The sequence below is a fragment of the Macrotis lagotis genome, chromosome 1 (genome assembly GCF_037893015.1).
Source record: "Macrotis lagotis isolate mMagLag1 chromosome 1, bilby.v1.9.chrom.fasta, whole genome shotgun sequence".
In the NCBI taxonomy this organism is placed as follows: domain Eukaryota; kingdom Metazoa; phylum Chordata; class Mammalia; order Peramelemorphia; family Peramelidae; genus Macrotis; species Macrotis lagotis.
In genome coordinates this window covers 150,653,288-150,675,285 of record NC_133658.1, presented here as the reverse complement: position 1 = coordinate 150,675,285, position 21,998 = coordinate 150,653,288, and the positions used below count along the sequence as shown (strand labels likewise).

Below are 21,998 nucleotides of genomic sequence, written 5' to 3'. Positions count from 1 at the left end.
GTGCTTCCCATCCCAAAGAAATGTGGGTCTCTGAGGGTTTTCCACAGTGGGGAGAGGTCCAGCCCCAGAAAGCACCCAAGCCATTGTTTAAGCCTACAGATTTAGGCTAACCACCATTTTCCCAATAAGCTTATCTCTGACTTTACCTTTTCCTCCCATCATCTTGGTTGTTAAAAAGATTATTTCAAGCTTTCAAAGCATCCTCAAATATACCAAACATCAAATTCCAGACTTTTGGTGGAAATGGGGAAGGCTTGAAAAGTTGTGAAACACCACGTTAATACCTTCTCTCTCTCTCTCTCTCTCTCTCTCTCTCTCTCTCAGAAAGTGTAAGATCGTTTGAGAGGAGGGTGTAAGAATTTGAGAGCTACAAGAACCCCAAAACAACAGCCCTTACGCAGACTACAGTAAGGGAATGGGGACATTATAAGGGGAGAACTGAAGTGCACATGTGTGCGTCTGCTGGAAGAGGTGTGTTTCTAAATCAAATACTTCTTTCCGTCCACTAGGTTTGGAATTGGACTGACATTTCCCCTTCTTTTCCCCCCTCGCCTCCGCCCTTTCCCCCTCCCCCTCGCCACCTCCCTGTCCCTCTAACGCTAGCCCTCAGTGGGCCTCCTTAGTTCCATTCGGTAAAACCGTCTCTTTCGGGGCGATGTTGATTATTTACCCATCTATGAATAAAAGGAACACCCAAGCAATGATACTGGGGGAGAAGTCGTCTCCATTCCTGTCCCCTTCAAAAGAGGACAGAATAGGCAGCTGTTTTCGGACCCACGTCTGGTCCTCTCTTCTTGTAGCTCCTGTGGACAGCAGGAGGCGAGGCCACCATCAGAGAGCAAATGGAGCATTTTACCTAGGCTGCCATCCACATCCATCCCCCGGCTTGGGAGGAAGGTCCCCAGCCCAGTCGTGTGTGTGTGTGTTTGTGTGTGTGTGTGTGTGTGTGTGTGTGTGTGTGTGTGTGTGTGTGTGTGAGAGAGAGAGAGAGAGAGAGAGAGAGAGAGAGAGAGAGAGAGAGAGAGAGAGAGAAGAGAGAGAGAGATTGATTTTCTATTCTATCTGGAACCTTTTCACATCTCCAGCAGTTTAAACCCGCTCCCCTTCCCATTCCGATCGCCCCAGCGAAGCATTTGCGTCGGGCTGGAGAAGAACGCCCCCCACCTCCCGTCTTGCAGCCACTCCGGGCAGAATGGGGGAGGGGAGGCACGTAGGACAAGGGGAGACATCGGTCAATCACTGCCCGAACCCCCAGAAACTCGAAGCTAAGGACTGCCGGCTAGAACCATCATCGCTAAGGGGAAAGTTCCCATGTTCCGCGTGGAGGGCGCACGTGTGTGTATATGTGTGTGCGTGCGTGAGCGTGTATAGGATGGGGGCGTGTATGTATGTGTGTATGTGTGTGTGTGTGTGTGTGTGTGTGTGTGTGTGTGTGCGTATGCGTGCGTGTGTGTGTGTGTGCGCGCGTGTGTATGTGTGAGTGCCCAGGGGTTACTCCCTTTGGATCTTTCCATTTACTACCCCTGGATCACCGTTCTGACCCTAAGATGAGGGCCCATGGCCCGAGAGAAGAGGGTTAAATAAATGTGGTTTGGCCTAAACCAGTCATTCAGGCTGCATCGCCAAGAACAGCCCCTTTTATCCCCCCCCCCCCGCCCCCTTCCCTCAATGGTCCCTCTCTGTTGCCTGAAGGTGGGTGGCTAGGTCACTCAGGGCTTAGCCTCCGGGCCTTTAACCTCTAGCTCGGGCATCCTCTGGGGCGGGGGTACCAAGGGATGGGTGTGGGGGCCAAGAGTGCAGGCAGCAGGGGCATTGAGCGAAGAATCCGCTGGAGGGAGCGGTTCAGTCGCAGGAAGGAGAGGCAGCCGGCAGTCTGAAGCTTGAGGCTGTTGGAGGGGTCTGGCTCGCGGGTCAGTTGTTTCGGGTGGCGTGGGCAAGCTGTCCACTAGAAGGCCGCCGGGATCGGCCGCGCGACTCACCTGGGCCTCGCGGGCTCCGGCTCCCTCCTGCTGCAGCCGGGGAGCCGGCGCTGCTCCGAGCTCTCCTCCACTGCCCTTCGCGGGTTCCCAGCCTCTCTAGCTTTTTCTGTCACGCAGCCTGGGCTGCCGGACTATCTAACCCTGTAGAAGAGAGCCAGTGGGGAAAGAGAGAGAGAGAGAGAGAGAGAGAGAGAGAGAGAGAGAGAGAGAGAGAGAGAGAGAGAGAGAGAGAGAGAGAGATATTGAGTGAGAGATTGTGGGGGGGGGGAGAGAGAGAGGAGAGTAGAAGGGGAACAGAGGGGAGTGGGTGAGATTGAGGGAGAGATTGTGGGGAGAGAGAGAGAGAGAGAGAGAGAGAGAGAGAGAGAGAGAGAGAGAGAGAGAGAGAGAGAGAGAGGAGAGAGGCGCAGAGACACATACGGTCACTGGAATTCCATCAGAAAAAAAAGTGAGGCGAGCAGGGTTTAGTGGGCGAAGATTTTTCTAATCCTTTCTTCATCTTGGTGAGAAAGAAGCGACTCTACTCTCTACTGACCGAAGCTCCTATTGGATCGTTCCTTGGCTTAACCACCCGCTTTTGGATTTCTTTCGGTTTTTGCATTTTATTGCCACCCTTCAGCCAGTTAATTCCATCCCTCCTTCTCCAACCTTCAATTCTCTCGCCTCTTTCGGTTCCCTGGCCCCGTCCCTCTCATTTGGAAGGGCTCTGTGACTCCAGCATCCCCGGAGAAGGGGTAAAGAGACGTCGAACAGGACTGGTATATCATTTTTTTTTTAAATAGTATTTTATTTCTTTTTGGGAAAAGGGCTAGCGAGAGACACTCCAGCAACCTGCTTCTACTCACCCCCTCCCTCAACACCCCTTTCCTGCCAGAGGAGAGAATAGAGCAGGGACACAAGATCGTCATCTGGTGGAATATCTGGGATCACCGCATTGGATTTGGGACTGATTATTGCTGTTTGACTATTATTGTTATTGGTTTTTTAAAAGCCCAGGAGGGAAAGGGCAAACACTGTTGGATTTATTTAACATGATCTTAGCAAACACCTTTTGCATCCTCTTCTTTTTGGGTGAGTAATCGCGGGCTGGGAGAGAGCTGGCCAGCGAGAGCCAGAGGGGCCAAGGTGGGGGTGGGGGGAGCAGCAAGCTTGGGGAGCGCTGGAGAGACCGAGAGTGAGAGCGAGCAGGGAGCGGGGCAGGGGACACGCGGGCGGAGAGCCAGAGCTAGGTGGAGGGACGCGCGCCACGGGCCCAGGGTCCGAGCAGAACTGGGGCAAGGCGAGCAGAACTAGGGGACTAGAGGGAACCTAGGGATTTGGACCCGAGTCAGCGCAGAGCTGGTTGTGGATGGACACGTAAAAAGGAAGAAATTAAAAAAAAAATTACAAGGACCCGTGCTCCTCCCTTTAAACATTATCATTATAATCACGAGTTCAATTTATCCTCAAACAAAGGCTTTTAATTGGGACAACTTTTTTCCTTTTTCTTTATTAAACGCCTGGTCTGAATGGGAGGTTAGGCAAAGGATTGAGGAAAGGAAGGTAGCGCAGAATCCAACCTGAATGTAGATGCGGGAGGTGGAAAGGAGGGAGGGCAGGATTCCGAGACGTATTCCAAAGCGGCTGGTTGCCTACCACCGGGAAGCTCTGAATAGCAAGGATCTTCCTGCTACACATCTTGGGACCTGCCAATCAACCTTTAGAAAATAATCAGTCTCTTTCTGCTCCAATCCCTTCCCTACAGATCGCCTTTTAAGACTTTGCAAGATACATCTTGGCCGACCACCCTTGCCGCCTCTCGCCCCCTAACCTTTTTTGGATCTTTGCCTCCAGTGTTATGAGGGAGGGGTCCGTTTGAGGTGGGTGGGAATAAGCTGGAGTTGGAAATGTCTCTTCCCCACTCCTCAAGGAGTCTGAGTTGAGCCTGGGGCCCTGTTTGCTTCCCTGGTGGTTAGCAGAAGTGGGTGTGGAAAGTTTAGTTCCTTGGGCGAGGAGGGCCCAAGTTCCTGGGAGCAGGAGGCAGTGATGGAAGTGGTAGGGGCAAGTTCATGTTGGACAGCGACAGAAACCACTTTTGGGTTTGTAGCCCCTTCCTGATGGTTCTGGGGAAGCCTATCAGAAAATGAGACCTAAAAATTGTTCTCCCCGCCCCATCCCTTGGTTCTTCTTTCCTTTTGGAGACTATAGTTTCTCAGAAAAAGGAATAGAAAAGAGGAAGGCAGGGAAGCGAGTCCAGGGTGGAGAAGGTGTGGGGGAGGGGAAGAAATACATGTTTGCTAGGTCTGCAATGACCACAGAGGAGTGGTTCTTGACTTATGGGAATTTATATAGAGAAATAAATCAAAAACACATGCATATCTATATCTAATTCTATAGATTCTTATTGCACTAATATTGTTAAAAGAAAAAAGTGAGCAAAAAAACCCACATAGCTCATATAGGATCCCAGTGTTTATGCCATGGTGCCTCCTTGTGTTGGGGGTTTCTGAGAGAGACTAGTATGCCTGGTAACTGAGGCATCCTTAGTTCTCTTACATTATGGTGGTTTCCTTCAGCCCAGAGAGAGGGTGGTACAAGTAGGGAAGATGTGGAGGTAGATGCTGTCAGGGGTGACCGCCTGAGATATGGTTTAGGACAGAGACAAAAAGGAGAAGAGCTCTTCCACCCGAGTTGGGAGGCTGGGCCTCAGTAATCTGAGCTTTTGCTCCCAGGAAACTTGATTCTCCTGGGCTGCAGAGGCCCTACTCTAGTGTATTGCTGGCCAATTGTCTCCACTCTTCCACCCCTCCCAGCCCCACCCTGCCCCACCCTAGAGACAGCTAGCTGCTTTAAGAAGTGCACCTTTATGAGTTATGAGATTTGGGAACCTTGACTTGGTTTTGGTCTTCCTCTTTCTCCATGCCCTGGGACAAAATTTAGATTGCCCATGAACTATTTATTATTCATTATTTTGGAGATGAGGGGTGGTAGTTGTGAAGGAGATAAGGGAGTTGGGCAAGGATGCTCCTGTGCCTCTTTACTAGCCTTGCAGGCTTTCTCTGTAGGATCCAGGCAGAATATGAAACTCTTGGTTCTGAATCTTAGTCTCCTCTTATGACCACGAAGGGTGTAGGAATAGGTAAAGGAAAATTGTATTTCAGGAAAATTAGTTGGGGGTTCCCAAGGTAGAAACATATTTATTATAAGCAATACTTCTAGACATTTGTGCCTTTCAGTCATGGAAAGCTGACTGGGTCTCTTTGGTGACCTCTAGGGTACCTAAGGGAGCAAGATTTAACTTTACTGCCATAAGGTAGTCTTTCTGAACTCAGACAGGAGTAAATTTCTCCATCATCCAGGAGGAGGTACTGAGGTAGAGCTTTGAATGTATTGGGGAAAAGTATAAGATTCCCCCATTTTTTGCAGCTCCTTTGGGATCAAGATGAAAGGAATTATGAATATTTGAATGGGTCCTTGTGTGCTGGGTGGTAGGAAAAAGGCACAAGGGAGAGATGGAAAGAAAGGGAAATTGAATCAGTCTGGCTTTCCCTTCTGATATTTTTCTTTTCTTCCTTTCTGAAACTCTTACTTTTCTATGGTAGAATCTGGGGTAGGGAGGAGGTGATTCATGGCTACATTGTAGGACAGTACAGGTCTTGGAGTGATAAGAGGTACAAATTAAACAAATTTCATAAAATATCAGGAAGCTTTGGTCTTTGGTCTTTGAGTTGAGATTTCCCTGGAGCTTGATGAGAAAGTAATTCCATTCTGATCCCCCCCTCCACCAGGAACAACTGAAGAGGATTCTAACATGAGAATGTAGAGGGCTTGATGAAGTTTATTCTAAATTGCATTGGTTTTGACTGGTGCCACAACAAAAGAATTGGCACCATTAACTGAGTGCATTTGTGTAGTGTTGGCCACATGGCCTCTTAATGATGAATGATAAGAGTGACTGTGAAATAGGAAAGAACCCAGCTGGACCAGAATGGTCAGAAGTTCCATTTTTTGACTGGTATTTGGTTTTAGGGAGAAGGTACATCACTTCTCTGTGGCATCATTACATTTCTTTTGGGTCAGCTTCTGTTTATTGGGGTATATGTTTCTTTTCTAGGAGAGTTTAAACTTCTTTCTGTTCTAGAGTTTGAATCTGTCTCTGAAACTACTTCTACCCACAGCCACACATCTTTGCTTGGTGATTCTGAAAATCAATTATAATTGCATTTAGAGGCTGTCATCCTTGTTGGGTGTTAATAAGGTTCACCAAGGAAATCAGAGGTGAAGAAGCATGTCGTAGACAAAAGGTTATATTTTTCAGAGTGGATTATCACACTGATGATCTGTGACTATTTTTTTTTTTTAGGTTTTTGCAAGGCAAATGGGGTTAAGTGGCTTGCCCAAGGCCACACTATCTGTGACTATTAATCTGGACATCTAAAGGATAATCAAGGCCTTTGCTATAAATACTGAGGTCCAGAAGTCTGACAAGAGTTGCCTAAACTGTGTATAGTTTAGAATTGCTTTGTTTTCCATTCTTTTTAGATACTTCCCGTTTCTTAAGAGAAAGGTTTTCTGGGCATGGAGCCTCCAGGGAATCAGGAATATAACATATAGATCTCATGTTAGCAAAGAAGCTTCAGATTATAGCAGGGAACCAATATTGGGTGTACTTGTCATACCAAAGGGAAAGGTAAGAATTGGACTTGTGTGGGGCCAGCGGAGTCCAAGAGCTGAAGGTTCTGCAGGCCAGCTGGCCAGCTGGCAGAGCTATGTCAGCTCAGCTGCTCCTAGATACCCAACATGGAATCAGTTTCATGAGTACAGTCCTAGTAATGTTCTAGAAACTGGAATAATACTTCTGCTTGGAGCTAATGGACAAAGTTCCAGCCCTGTCTCTCCCTTTCCAGCTTCATAGGGCATCCATGATCCCATTTCCCCCTAAGAGCTTAAGTTGGTACTTTTAAATACTCTTCCCATCTCCATTCTTTTTTGGGGATTTATCTTGGAGAGAGAAGTGCTCAGTGCATGTAAAGGAAATCCTTTTTTGATTTGTCATCTTTCCACATGTTCATTCTACCCAAAAGCCCCACTTCTCTTTTCTTTTCTCTGTATCTTGGTCCATAGTCATTTGTATTGGAAAGTGGATTATTTTTGGTGGGGAGGAGGGAATGGGTCCTGATGGCCAGGCAATCTAACTCTTTACCTTTAGGTGTCGCTATCTCCCTGCTGAAGTGCCCCCCGCCCCCCAAGCAGGGCCGCAGTGGGAAGAAAGAACTGGTCTGGGTGGGGAAGGCAGAATTCACGGGGAAATCAGTTTTACTTCTTGGGGATTTTGATGGGAAATTCAATTGCACCTTAAAAGATTTTCCCCTAGATTCTTCCTTGTCCCTGAGGCAGGGCCTTAGAGCAAGATGGGCTGTGGGGACCAGACTAGAGTTGGAGTGGGAAATTCTGCAGTTAGGGAAGACCAGAGCAGAGAGGGAAGGGCTGGAGTTTGCCATGCAAAGTGTGTGTGTGTGTGTGTGTGTGTGTGTGTGTGTGTGTGTGTGTGTGTGTGTTCCCATGTGATTTCTTTTCAGTAATGGTGATATTTGGGAGTCTTGCAATCCAAAGGAAAGTGCTTTATTTAGCCCCTTTGATGATGAGAGTCCAAAAAGAAGTCCCTTCCCTTATTTCCAGCCACTGATTTTAGAGGAAGCTGGGTCATTTATATTTGATTTACTAGTAAGGCCTTTTAGAGAGAGGGAGAGAGGGCAAGGAGGTAGAGATAAAGAGGGGAAGAAAACAGTAAAGAGGAAGGGAAAAAAGGATTGAGAGAGAGGGAAAGAGATAGAGAGAGGAGATCAGGAGGTGGAGATTCAGAAGGATGAGAAAGAGAAAGAGAGGGGAAGATAGAGATAGAGAGTATTGAGAGAGAAAAATCAAAAGAGAAGAGAGAGGGGAGAAAGGGAGAACAGGAACACTAAAAGGGAAATTGTTTTCCTCCAGGTTTGTTACACATCACAATCAGAAAGAAAAAAAAACATGGAGAGAATGAAAAAAGGCCATAAAGAAGTAGAATGTGGGGGAGGGGTACTATTTTTTTAGTGGAGTACTGTACTGAAGCAGTAAATGGATGAAGGAGGTGTCTTGGGAAGGTCCAATGGAAAGGATAATGACAGTATTAGGAAAATAATTTATTTCTAAGAATAAATAAGAGGAACTAGGGAGATGTGATCTGAGATTTCTCCTACCAGGGCAACCCTCAGATCCTTAGACTTCTATCTTTCTATCTCTGTAGATTTGGACTCCTCAGGATTATATCATATTCTGGTGGTTTGAATATTTCTCTTGGGTATTAGCTGGATTAGAGATTTATTGGGGCAAAACAGTTCAAACCTCTCTCTTCTAGGTTCAGGAAAGTCATAGTTTCCGACTTTTCTATTAAGACCATGGACTCTTGTAAAGGACTTGACCTCAGTTTAGAACTCAGGACCCAGGGGGAGATCTTTTTTCTTATAATTTTTAATATTTTATGCTAAAACACCTTGATGTGCATTGTTTAGTGCAGTGTGAAGTCAGAAGGTCTGGGTTCAAGTCTCACCTAATTCGTTGCTTCATCAATTGGCAAGTCATTTCATTTCTCTGAGAGTCAGTATTCTTATATATAAAACAGGAGTCAGTCATTGCAGTATTATAGGTTTGTTTTGAAAAAAACTGCCTTGATTTTATCCAAGTAAGGGTTGCTTTCAGCCATCTGTCACCTCTTCTCCCATGTGAGCTCCATGAGGCAGGAGGCCTGACTTAGTGAAGCCTTCTATCTCTTCCAGTACCTGATATAGTTTTCCTATTGTAGTTGTTCAATAAATGTTTGTGAAAATAAATGAACTGACAAAAGATTGTGAAAAGAAGGGGTCCAGTACCACGGTCTAGCTGAATTAGTCTGAGAAGGTAGCATTCTTGGATTTCTCTTTGTATTTTGGGTGAGAGCTAGGATGGCAAATTTATGACTCCTAAATCTTCTTCTGTTATAGAGCCTGAGTGTGCCTACTTCATTTTGTGGCAGAATTTCTGATTTTTTTCTTCTAGTCTTTCTAATGATTCTTTGTTGAGTCTAAGGGAAGGCAGAGCAAGGATAGTATCAGTGTGTCTCACCTTTCCTTCCTGTAAAATGGGTGTGAAGTCCCTGGTAGGGCCCATGGCCACCTCTCTAGACCTGTTCCCCTGTTTGGTGGTCCTGGCTGCTGTCATTCATACCTCTCTTCCCTCCCCCCTATCCCCACCCCACTTCCCAGACGAGTCCCTGCTCTCCCTGGCCAGCCCCTCCTCCCTGCAGGGCTCAGAGCTCCATGGTTGGCGGCCCCCAGTAGACTGTGTCCGGGCAAATGAGCTGTGTGCAGCTGAGTCCAACTGTAGCTCCAGGTACCGCACCCTGCGGCAGTGCCTGGCTGGCCGGGACCGAAACACCATGCTTGCCAACAAGGAGTGCCAGGCTGCCCTGGAAGTACTGCAAGAAAGCCCTTTGTATGATTGCCGGTGCAAGAGGGGCATGAAGAAGGAGCTACAGTGTTTACAGATCTATTGGAGCATCCACCTGGGGCTTACAGAGGGTAAGTGAAAGGGGTGGTCTGGAAGTGGGTGGGGGAGGACCTGTGGAATGGCTGACATAGTCATGGGGAAGGCTGAGAGGAAGAAGGACCTGAAAGACCTTGGGGGAGAGAGAGAGAGAGAGAGAGAGAGAGAGAGAGAGAGAGAGAGAGAGAGAGAGAGACTATGTCTGGATGTGTGTGTGTGTGTGTGTGTGTGTGTGTGTGTGTGTGTGTGTGTGTGTGTGTGAAGAATGGGCCAAGAGGTTAGAGACTCTGGGGCTTTTTGATCATCTTAACATCTCTATACATTCCTGAAAGGTGGGGAGTATAAATGTTGTACCCATTTTATGAGTAGGAAACTGAGACTGGGGTGGGAAGGATACCAGCCAGCTGATAAGTAGTAGAACCTGGATCTGAAGTTGGGTCTCCTGATTCTAAGACCAGGGATCCTCCTACTACACTGACTCAGAGATACCCACAGCCGAAGGCAGACAGAAGGTCCATAAATGATTCTTAAGTGCTAGCTGAGAAGTAGGTGAAGGGGTGATGTATCCAACTACCTAGCAGGGAAATTAGTGGCAAGTGATGGAGAGAGGTCAGGGATGTTGAGGGAGAAGGAAAAGACAAAGAGAAGAAAAAAGAACCAAGAGGATGTAGAAAAGTCAGAAGAGCTATATGCAAAAAGTTACATTTCTCTCTCATATATGGAAATGATGACGGGTGATGGGAACGTGAGGTTAGAAATGATGGGAGAAAGACTGAGTGTGAAGACCCCTGCCAGAGATAGAATCAGCAGATGTTTTTCAGATTGACATGCTAAAGAAACCCAGTTGTAAATAAGGAAAACTCATTCCTCTGGATGACCTAATCAGGAAATCTGCAATTGGAGACAGATGGATTAGTAGATAGATAGCTAGATAGGTGAATGGATAAATAGATGGATAGAGAGGTAGACAAATGGATGGATATAGTGACAAGAATTGCTCTAAATTCTGGGGAAAGACTATGAACAAGTCATGGAGCTTATATTCTGAAGGACATAGGAAGAGGTTAAAGTGGAGGAGAAATAAAAATGATGGTCCAAATGCATCTCTATCCCTGAGAAATTCTCCTACTTTCAGTAGGTCTCTTCTTTGGATATTTCTTCTCAATTAGTTATTATCCTGGCTTCAAAGTTATGCCTGTTTGGTGGAAGCTCCAGGTACTTGAATTGTTGACCTGAATATTGTACTATCAGTGGGAGCTATGACCCAGATTGGATAAGCCAGTCCTGGATGCCCTCCTTGTCCCGGATGATCTCTTGATTTGTACCCTTCCACGATGCTGTCTTGACTCCCAAACCCAATCTGGGGTTTCTCCCAATGCTGTCTTCTTTTGGAGATTGGGTAGAGAGAATCCCAGGGGATTCATCGAAAGTTTCACTCAGATCAAACTGACAACCTAGAGCAGATTTGGGTATTGTACATTGAATCTGCCCTAAATTTCTAAAACTAGAAATTGGTGTATACAGTCAAAAATGATGAACATGAAGACCACAAAACATAGTAGCTTTGTTTTGTAATTGACTCCAAGTTATGTCCTATGTGGATCACTTGCAGGAAATAGAGATGCTTAACCTAGGGGTGAGATTTCCTGGAGTTTTCATATGGAAGAGAGATTAGACTGTTCTACTTCTTCTGAGAGGGCAGTACTAGGAGCAGTGGGTGGAAGATGAAGAGAGTGGGTTAAAAGAAAGGGGAAGTGAACATTACAGGTATTCAGAAATGGCAAAGGGTTGCTTTTGGGAGGTGGTAGTTTTTTCCCTTTCAGGAGTTCTTTATTTAGAATTCTTGGAAGGAGACATTAGAGGCCCCCAAATGTAGCTTCCTTTTGATTTACTTTTATTTACTTAGGTGACATCTAGCAGGAGTCATAAACAACTAAGTGTCTAAGGAAGGATTTGAACTCAGATCTTCTGCATCTGTTAGGTTCCTGGATGAGATGACTTCTGAGGTTCTGAGGACCTCAAAGAGATCCTTCATCACCCTCAGCTATCTGGAAGATAGCTCCAGGTAGCAATGAGGAAAAAGGAAGAAAGACTTTCCATAGACATTTTTTGGTATCTTATTCCTCAGTGAAGATGGAACCACCCCAAGGCCAAAGATAAATGACTTGGTGCCTCCATGTAAAATTAACATCACTGATTTTTATAAGCTTATCTATCTGGTTTTTCCTGGAAAGTCACAGTTCTGTTTTAAATTGAAAGCAGAGAGGGAATGGAGTGAGACTGGGAGTTGCAGGAGGAAAGAGGACAGAGAAGATCTACTTCAAAGTAGTCTCCTCTGTAATTAGCAGCAACTCACCTCTAGAGGGGTAGTTAGATATTGCAATGGATAGAGCACTGGTTGAAGAATCAGGAAGACTCATCTTCATGGGATCAAACCTGACCTGAGATACTTGCTAGCTCTGTGACCTGGGCAAGCTACCTAAATCTCATTGCCTCAGTTTTCCCATCTCTAAAATAAACTGGAGAAGGAAATGGCAAACCACTCCAATATCTTTGTTAGGAAAACCCCACAAAGGGGTCACAGAGTCATAAATGACTGAATGACAACAACACTCTCTAGAGAAGAGACAGAAAATTCCTGGTCCAGATATAAAAGCATTGTAGTCAACTCTCAGTGGCCCTAATGGGTCCTAATCATACTTCCTTAGTCTTGAGGACATCTCTATACTACCACATGAGATAGTCAAGGGGCAACTGAAGGGATTGAGGATTTTTAATCTGGAGAAGGCTTGTATGGAGGGAAGGAGAGAGAGACAGTTACCTGGCTTCAGATATTTGAAGGGCTATCTTGTGGAAGAGGGGTTGGCCTTATGCACCAACCTTGGGTAGAAGTATCAGAGATAAATTTAGCTTTGGTAAGAGGAACTTCCCAGCAATTAGAGGTATCCAGTAGTGGCATGGGCTACCCTATGAAATCATGAGTCCCCCATGAAACCCCCCAGGTCTTTAAGTAGAGGATGAATGACCATTGGTTAGATTATGTGACAGATGGAATTCTTTTTCAGGGATGGGGTGAACTCAATGGCCATTGAAGTTCCATTGTATTCTGAAATTCTTTGATTCTAGTAAGTTGCACAGTTGAGCAATGCCCTCACATTTATACTGTATTTTACATCCCTTATCTCTGGAGCTTCTGATTGGAGATAGCTCTTTTGTAGATAGAAAGTTTAGAAATATTTTTTTATTCCCCCCAATCTTTATAGAATATAGAGCTGTCAGGTGATACAAACCAGTACAGAGTGGGATCTGGAGTCAGGAAGACCTGATTTAAAATACAGCTTCAGACTTTTACTAATTATGTGGCTTTGGGCAAGTCACTTAACCTATGCCTGCTTCATTTTCCTTGTCAAAAAATGGGGATAATAATGATGCTTTCTCCCCAAGGTTGTTGTAAGGATCAAATGAAATAATATTTATAAAGTACTTCACAATCCTTCAAGTGCTATGTAAGGCTAAATGCTGTTATTGTTACCATGATGCAAAGGAGTCAAACTCTAACTTTTCAGAAAAGGAAACAGAAGCTTAGAGTAGGAATGCAGCTTGCCCAAGAGCACACAGATATGGGTAGAGTAGGATTCAAATATGTCTTCTAACCCCAAACCTAATGATCTTTTCATTCTGTGACCATTCCCCAGCAGCCTCTTAAAGCTTGAATTTGTTAAAAATTCTTGAGCACACCTCTGGTTCTTCAAAAGTTATTTGTAATAAGATTCTTCCTCTATAATTCTAGAAAGAACAGGTCTATCCTTGTCTCCTATTGTCTATATCTCTCAGTTTCCCCACCCCCTTCCTCCTTGGAACAGGGCTATTTTCTTAAAGCCACAAGAGGGTCCTCTTCTGGGCCCTGGGCCATTCACACTCAAAGCTGGCCATGGAAAAATGTGAACCTTTGAATGGAAGGTAATTTTTCAGTGAGTGGCAAGGTCCACATAGGAGTTAATAATCCATGGACTAGGTTGAACGGTCTTCTGAGGGGAGGTCACAGGGCTTCTCCATGCCCCTAATAGATCTCCTTAACAAACCTTGCCAGGGTTTGGGGCAGAGAGATAGGTGAGAATTGTAGTTGGGAGAAGAGCTTGTTGGAAACCAAATGGTTTCTTCCCCTATCCAAGTGTGCCTCCTCACCCTATCTCCTTGGTGTCTTCTGATGAGCAAGGTTAGATGTGGTACTTTATTAAATCTTATTGCCTTTGGCAGAGATAAAGTTAAGTTTGGAATCTGAGGCCCTTAGAGCATGGGAGATGACAGGAGGAGGTAGAAAAATGCTGCATGATATGAATATGAAATCAAAATTCCCTTTGGTGGTGTTACTGTTCAGCTTGTGATAATCACAGAATCAAAGAACCAGAGAATCAGAAAGAACTCTAGGATCATCTAGTCTGGCACCTTAGTTTACATGAAGGAAAACTCAGGGTCATGGATGGAAAGAGATTTGCCCATGGTTATCCAGTTAGTGTCAGAATAACTACTAACACCTAGTCACCCCATCCTTTTTTTTTTTTTAGTTTTTTTTTTGCTAGGCAATGGGGTTAAGTGGCTTGCCCAAGGCCACACAGCTAGGTAATTATTAAGTGTCTGAGGCCGGATTTGAACCCAGGTACTCCTGACTCCAAGGCCAGTGCTTTATCCACTATGCTACCTAGCCGCCCCCACCATCCTCTTTCAGTGGTGATTTGTTTCTTTGGTGATCTCATGTTTCTTGTTTTCCTCCTCTTAAATCATTATTCTTCCTATTCCTATTATCTATACAGCCCAAGCCACTAGCATCTGTATATTTCATTCAGCTTTTTTTGTATTGAGAAAAGATGCTTCCATAAACTAGGGGTTATACATAAGTCCTCAATGGATATAGTGTAGGAATTTCCTCACATAAGCCAGGTACATCTTGTATCAGTATCCTGTCACAATCTGGGCATGGGAATCAAGAACTGGCTTAGGAGGCTGGGTCCAAATCAACTCTGCTTTTTCCTGCCTGTATAACCTTGGACAAACAAATTAGCTCTCAACCTCAGTAGTTTCCTTATCTGTAAAATGAGAGGGTAGGACCAGATAGCCCTTTCATCTCTTATGAATCCAGTCTTGGGATTTGCTGCTTCCCCTAGTTTTCTGAGTATTCTTTCCAATCTTATGGGATATCAACCGTCAGTAAAAAATCCCTCTTGCATTTTGTAAATAATGGAATTGCTCATTTCAGAATGATCTGTGAAAAGCCTTTCATTTAACCTACTTTCAATTATTGAATACTAGGTGCCACAGAGCATATATGGTTGAATAAAACACAGTTCCTGTCCTCTAGGTGCTTACAATCTAGCTGGAGGTACACAGCATATATTAAATAACAGTGTCATACAGCAAAATAATTTGTATTCTTTCCAGTTCAATACTTTGCTCATAGCACCTTTGAATTTTTAAAGGTGGGTTCCTATGTTGCTTTGAGCCTTGCAAATTAGCTATATGATATTTAAATACCAATACAAGGGATATCAACAGTCAGTGCAAACTCAATGCTCAACACACACCCAAGATAATAAGGAATTTGGAGTTAGGAAGGCATTTTGTGGAATGCCAAGTCAGGATAGGCTTTGTGGAAGAAGTGGATCACCAGATGCCAGCCTTAGCCTCCAATATGCCAGGAGCTTGAGGCAGATTAGAAATGGGTGTGCTATGAGCCACTCTTTCCTTTTCTCCTCTCATTTTGAATCCATTGATTTCTTCTCTCAGAGTTGTCTAAAGAGGTTCTTTCCTTTCCAATGAGGACTTGGAGTTGGGGGTGGGAAGAGAAAGATTCCCAGCAAGTCATAGAGGGAAAGATGCTCCTAAGTTCGGTTCCTGTAGGCTAGAATATTCCACTTGCCTTTTGTTTTCTCCACTGTCTTCTACTAATGTCTTCTGTCCCTCCACCCTTTCTTTTTCATTCTCTCTCTAGCCTCCTATGACAGGACTCTGAAACTTGGGAGTGTGACAGTATGGAAGGGAAAGATAGAGGCATTCATAGAGAGTTGACAGATGACATTATGGAGAAAAACAGGAGGAAGAAAGGAGTGGGGTTCAAGAAGCGAGGGATCTGAGGTTCTTGGAAAGAGGGCCTGGAGCCATCAGGAAGAACCTAGATTCTACTTGGCAATGCTCTTGCCCCTTCTCTTCAATTTGTTGTTTTGTTTTTAAAAACATTTTGATAACTCTTATAATACATTAGTTTCTTTTATAATACTATTGTATTTACTTTATGCATTTAAAATATTACACTGAAAAGAGATCTGTAAGTTTTACCAGAATGTCTTTCAGAGGGGCTCATGACATACAAAAAGTGGTCAGAACCTCTACAAGCCCAAAGACTTTACAAGGCCAAAGTGAAAGGGACTTTAGAAAGCCCTCTCATTTCACAAATGAGGAGACTGAAGCCTAGAGAAGTTAGGCAACTTGCCTGAGGCCACACAAGTTGCAAATAACAGAAGCATGATCTGAACCCAGAAAGAAGGGAAGGAGAGCTCACTTTTCTAATCTCTATACCCTCACCCTGGCAAGACTATCTCCATCCATTTAATTTTCTTCTCTTTTTTTTAGGAGAGGAATTTTATGAAGCCTCACCCTATGAGCCTATTACCTCTCGCCTCTCAGACATCTTCAGACTTGCTTCAATCTCCTCAGGTAAGTGGACTCCTTGGGAGGCTCTTTTATCCCTGAATATCAGAGCTTTCTTTCCTTCTCTCACCAACCTCATGTGCCCTACATCATCACACTTCTGTGGCTATCTCACCATGGGACCCTCTCAGGTGTCATTGTCTCTTGTCATTCCCTCTCCTTGGTCTCCACTTCCAATGCCTTACCAACTCTTTCCTTTCAGTTTTTGAATCTGTTACTGCTCAGTGGAATAGACTAGAAGGAATTGTTGGACCTGTGCTTTTTCTTACTCATTGGTCTGCTATAGGGAACAAGGAAGAAGGAATACTTAGTCCTAGCTTCTTCATGGGTGGATGTCTGTTATTGGACCTGTACTAGATACATTTGGTTCTATCACCTTATTCTCTTCCTGCCACTGGAAATTAGGGAATGAAAGATATGAAATTCTTGCCAGAACTGGAGGGTGGTAGGAACTCTGATTGGGAGATGAATCTGTTAGGGCAGGAAGAGTTTTTCAATGGAACTCTTCATAGGGGAAGAAGAACTTTGGGGGCAAAAGGGTTGTACCAGAACTTTCTTTGCAGTGTTTTTGGTGTGTGTCTAAGTTTGTTAGGCTGCTTAAGAATAACTTTGCCATCTTCTAAGGCTTGAAAGCATTTTGACTTTGTAAGTCATGTCTTTCTTCCTGGTGTGATCTTCAAACTTTATGAATGAAGGCTTCTCTGTAGGTGTAATAGGGTGGAATTGACAAAATGTTCTTGTGTGTTGTGTGTGTGTGTGTGTGTGTGTGTGTGTGTGTGTGTGTGTGTGTGTATCATTCCAGACCTTTAAGCAGAGGGTTGCAGTAGTTCTAATTAGCCATATGGATCTCTTTCTCTCTCTCTTTCTCTAGACCCCTATTGAGAATATAACTGGAGACCACAAAAATGGATTGTCATCTAAACTGGGTCTTTTCTCTTTCCTTACCCCACCTTTATATGCATTGTGGTATAGGGGAAAGAGCCCTATAATGGGAATTAGGAGACCTTGATTATAGAATTGGTACTGCCTCTTGTGCAACCTTCACCAAATCCTTTCCTCTTCAAGGACTTCATTTTCCTCTTTCACAAGGTGATTGGACTAGATAATTATTAGAGTTCTTTCCAGGTATGATTTCTTGCATTCTTTGAATGGATTTGAATAAGCTCTTGGGTCATTCTCTTCCCTTATGAAAAAGAGGTGTTTTGATTAGATGAAAGTCATGGGCAGCAGAGACCCTCCTTCTCCTACTTGGGTTACTTTTACCCCGGCTACACCAAATGTGTTCTTTCTTCTCTGATGTCTTCTCTGGGCCCCAAAGGCCAGCTCTGATATAAATACAGGTACCAGATGAGGCTTGTAGGTGAAATCACAGCAAAATGAATATCAAGGGAAGCCTCTAAAGGCAAAAAAGAGAGATCATGATGCCCGAAGAATTATGGCAGAAGGAAGTGAGCCAGAGAAAGTCAGAAGTAGGGGAGACTGGAGGAATTTCATGAGAATTGTGGTGGCATCCAGTGGTCCACCCTCCAGTGGGCATCACTGTGCTTCCTTGACTGTGGAACAATTTGGGCCTGTATCCAGCCCATATATCAGATACTCTGAACTTAAGCCCAAGTGTCCTCTTAGTAGAAAATCTTTACTTAATGGACTTGACATTCTGCTAGACGAGGATGTCAACAAGACAAATGAGCAAATTACTGGGTCTCTAACCCACAGTATCAGCTCCCTATTATCTGCTGCCTCCAGGCAGCTGGGTCAGACATACATTTTCCCCTTCTCTCCCCTTCCCCTCCCTTCTTAGACACTTTTCTTAATCCTCCTGCCCACCTAATCTACACATGGAGAACAACACTTTTAGGGAATGAGAACCAGTTTTGCATAGTGGATGCAGTATTGACATGGGAGTCAGGAACCCTTGGGATCAAATCCTGTTTCTGACATATATTATGTGACCCTGAACAAGTAATTTAATGTCTGTGTCCCTCGGTTTCAGGAATGTGATGGAACCAGCTCTTAACCTCTTGTGAGAACTGATGGTTAAAATTTTCAGTGTTAGCATTTACATCTCAGAAGTCACTAAACAATATGTCAGGGCTTGATTTATTGTTGTGTTGATTGTATAGACTTAAGAAAGTGTTGGAGAAAATATTATTATTGCAGATGAAACTTTAAAATGCATATATATATCTGTGTGTATATATTTTATATATGTCTACACATACATACACATTTTGTATATGTCCACACATACACATGTGCTGAAGATATCAGTCATTTCTTTGGGATCAAACTATATCCTCTTTAAAAGTCTTTTTCTAAGATTTAGAAACATATAGTCTATATTATTAGAAATTATTAATATTTTATTATTATATTAAGAATACATGATTACACAAATATATTAATTACATATTGTTAATATAATAAAATATGTAATATATTTAGGTATAATACATTTTATATATTTATAATATAATTTATTATATTAAGAAGAGGAGGAAATAATATATATTACTGTCACCCTATTGTTCATTTCCTCATCTGTAAAACTAGGAGACTAAAATGGACTGCCACTAAGACTGATTTTAGCTCCAGATCCATGATCCTAAGAGTGAACACTGGGGCTTCCCCATCAGGGAAAGTGTGCAAAGAAATAATACTGCAGTTGTATTAATTAATTTATTCATTCATTCATTTACTTATTTTTCCACTCATTTATTTATTCATTTTGGAGGCAATTGAGTTAAAGTGACTTTCCTAGGGTCACATACCTAGTAAGCGTCTGAGATCAGATTTGAACTCAAGTCCTTCTGCTGTGGTTGTATTTAGGGGAGATATCAATTTAAACACTCTCCAAAATTTACTATTTAATCATGAAGAAATCACAGTTTCTCTGGGGCCTCAATTTCCTTTTCTGTGTGATAAGGGTAACTATCAATAGTCCTTTTTTTCACAGTTGTTTGGAGGTTCAACTCTAATAATGTATGTAGAGTTCTTGGGAAGCTTTGAAAAGCCAAATAAATATCACCCCTGGTTGGTTAGAGTCCAGACCTCATTGGGGCCCTCTGGCCCTCTACCAGTTGACCTCTAACTAGAGAGTCAGCTTAGGATTTGGTGAATCAGCACTCTTATTTAGGTGGTAAGTTTAAAGAGTAGGAGGGGAAGGGAGGAAAAGGAAGGAAGAAAAGGTGTTGAATTTGCTAGGAAAAGTCATATCTTAGGCAGGATAATGGGGTGGGAGCAGGCATTAACAATCCAGGATAGTGGAATGAAGATAGGACTGGGAATTGGGGGGAAAGGGGCTAACACCTTTTTGCCCTTAATTGCTACTAATACTGGGCAAGTCTCTATGCCAAGTCTAAAAGTATGGGGTCTGGACTAGACTGTCTCCAAGGTTTTTGGGAGTGGCACCATTTTGTAATGTGATGGAATTAGGTGGGACTTCTTTTCCTTTTCCATGAAAGAATGAGGTTGCTTTTTAACTTTCATTCCCCTTTAGTGCTGCTGTTGGGTATGTATTTATATTCTGGATATATGAATGATGTGGGTAAGTGAGTATATGCAAGACTGAGGCTTCATATTATTTTTTTCCCCATTCAAGGATATTCTGGGTATTCATTTATACTCTATAAAAAGTGTTCTATGAGTGTATAAGTGTGTGTAGAATACACCCACATCATTACTAGTGTGATTCTTCAAGCCTGGGATTCTAGGGATTTGGGGGAAGGGCAGTATTCTGGATCTTTGGGTCATTTGCTCTCTTCCTTCTGATGCCAACTCCTTGAGAACTTATTATTGCTTCATCTCAACATATTGTTCTTTACCCAGATCCTGGGGCCCTTCAGTTGGATATTTGTACCCTACTGTAAGGAAGTATGTTGTAACGGAGAGAGTGTTGAACCTGCAATCAGGATGGGTTTAGGTTTAAATCTCAGCTCAGACATTTAGGTATTGTGTGATCCTGGGCAAGTCATTGAATCCTTTTTAAACCCATCTCTTTATTTGTAAAATGGGGATGATTATACCTATATTACCTACCTCAGAGTGGCTGTGAGGCACATGTGGGATACTATATTTAAAACATTTGACAATTCTTGCTATAAATGACAGCTATTATTGTTCCTTCACCCCCCCCCCCCACATCTTACTTACTGGCGCCACTAAAACAGTCAAGGCTTTTTTTTGGCAATAAGTGTTCCCAGATTCCCTTAGAACACTGACCTAAGCATGGTAGGGTGGGGTGGGTGGTTTATTTTTCATTCCTTTCTTTTCTTGTTCCAAACTAATCAGACCATGGATTCAATTATGGAATCTGAGATCCCTTGATCATCTGCTCTGTTCTTGGGATCCAAGGTTTGTGAAGCAAGTTGTCCCCAGATCACTGGGGAAGGTCATGTGGGGCAACCCAGCTTAATAATTCTTATTCTAAGTTTTCTCATGTTACATCTATAATAATAATAATAATAATAATAATAATAATAGAATAATCATCAGCTTTTTGTGGCAAGAATTAAGAATTTCAAAACATGTTTCTTATAATAACCATGCCTATTTTACAGATTAATGAAACTGAGGCGTAGAGAATTTAAAGCCATTTGTCTAAGGTTGGAAGGCTAATAATGATCAGAGTTGGAATTCAAATCCAAGTCTCTACTCCCAAGTTAGAATGCTTATAACTGGGAAAGAGGGTGGGCTGGGTGTGAAAGCAAGCAGAGGCAGCACTGGGGGGTTGTGGTTCTGGGGGAGGAGGCAGGTGATAGAGAACCAGCAGGGATGCAAGCTGTTTTGTGTGTGTGTGTGTGTGTGTGAGAGAGAGAGAGAGAGAGAGAGAGAGAGAGAGAGAGAGAGAGAGAGAGAGAGGGAGAGGGAGAGGGAGAGAGAGAGAGAGAGAGAGGGAGAGAGAGAGAGAGAGAGAGAGAGAGAGAGAGAGAAGAAGAAGAAGAAGAAGAAGAAGAAGAAGAAGAAGAAGAAGAAGAAGGTGGGGGAGGCAGGGAAGGGGAAGAGGGAGCAAAAGAGGAAGAAAGAGGAGGAGGAGGAAATGGAGAAGGGGAAGGGAAGAGGGAGTAAGAGAGAAGAAGGAGAGGGAAGGTATTTATTTGGGATAGGGAGCAATGAGATGGATACACAGAGCTGGAGGAACCCAACCAGTGATCAAAACTAGGATGAAAGGAATTTTGAAAAAGCAACTGGGTTGCATGGCTTTGTGACAGGATAGGCGAGACAGGCAGATGGCCTTCGCTTGTCAGTGGGAGTTGTCTGAGAATTCTCCTGGAGACAAGTGATATAGTCATAGGTCCCTTTCTTCCTTCCCACCCTCCTATTCTCTCCCTCCCTGCCACCCTCCTCGAGGTAAAACTGGAAGATTCAGCCTGGGTCCTGGCTAATAGTCACAGAATTATTGGATATTTTATGAACTGGAAGGGAACTTAGGGAGAGTCTAGCCCACTGGTGTCAACAAACTCATATAGAAATGCCACTTGCTTATTGTCTTAGAAAACCAAATATTACATTATTTGTTTTATTTTTATTTATTTTATTAAATATTTCCCAATAACATTCTTGTCTGGTTCAGGACATCTCTTGGGAATTTTGCTGGCAGGTTATATGTTTGATATTCCCTTATTTTATAGATGAGGACACCACTGGGGTCTAGAGAAGGGAGTTCTTAAGTTGGGTTTCATAGGACTGTGAACATACTTCAAGGGATGTGTAAATTTAGAAGGGAAAAAAATTACATCTTGATGTAAATATGATTGGTTTCCTATATAATTCTATGAATTTTTT

At 43.5% G+C, this 21,998-nt stretch overlaps 1 protein-coding gene across 1 annotated transcript in view; it reads left to right on the top strand.

The window, feature by feature from the left end:
- The first annotated feature begins 2,290 nt into the window (after nt 1–2,290).
- The window catches only part of GFRA2 (GDNF family receptor alpha 2), a 95,868-nt gene continuing 76,160 nt past the window's right edge, over nt 2,291–21,998 (top strand). Inside the window, exons 1-3 of the mRNA XM_074209100.1 lie at nt 2,291–3,050; nt 9,233–9,547; nt 16,137–16,220. Of these exons, the coding sequence (XP_074065201.1) occupies nt 3,011–3,050; nt 9,233–9,547; nt 16,137–16,220 (439 nt within the window). The 5' untranslated portion in view covers nt 2,291–3,010. The remainder of the gene's footprint in view (nt 3,051–9,232; nt 9,548–16,136; nt 16,221–21,998) is intronic.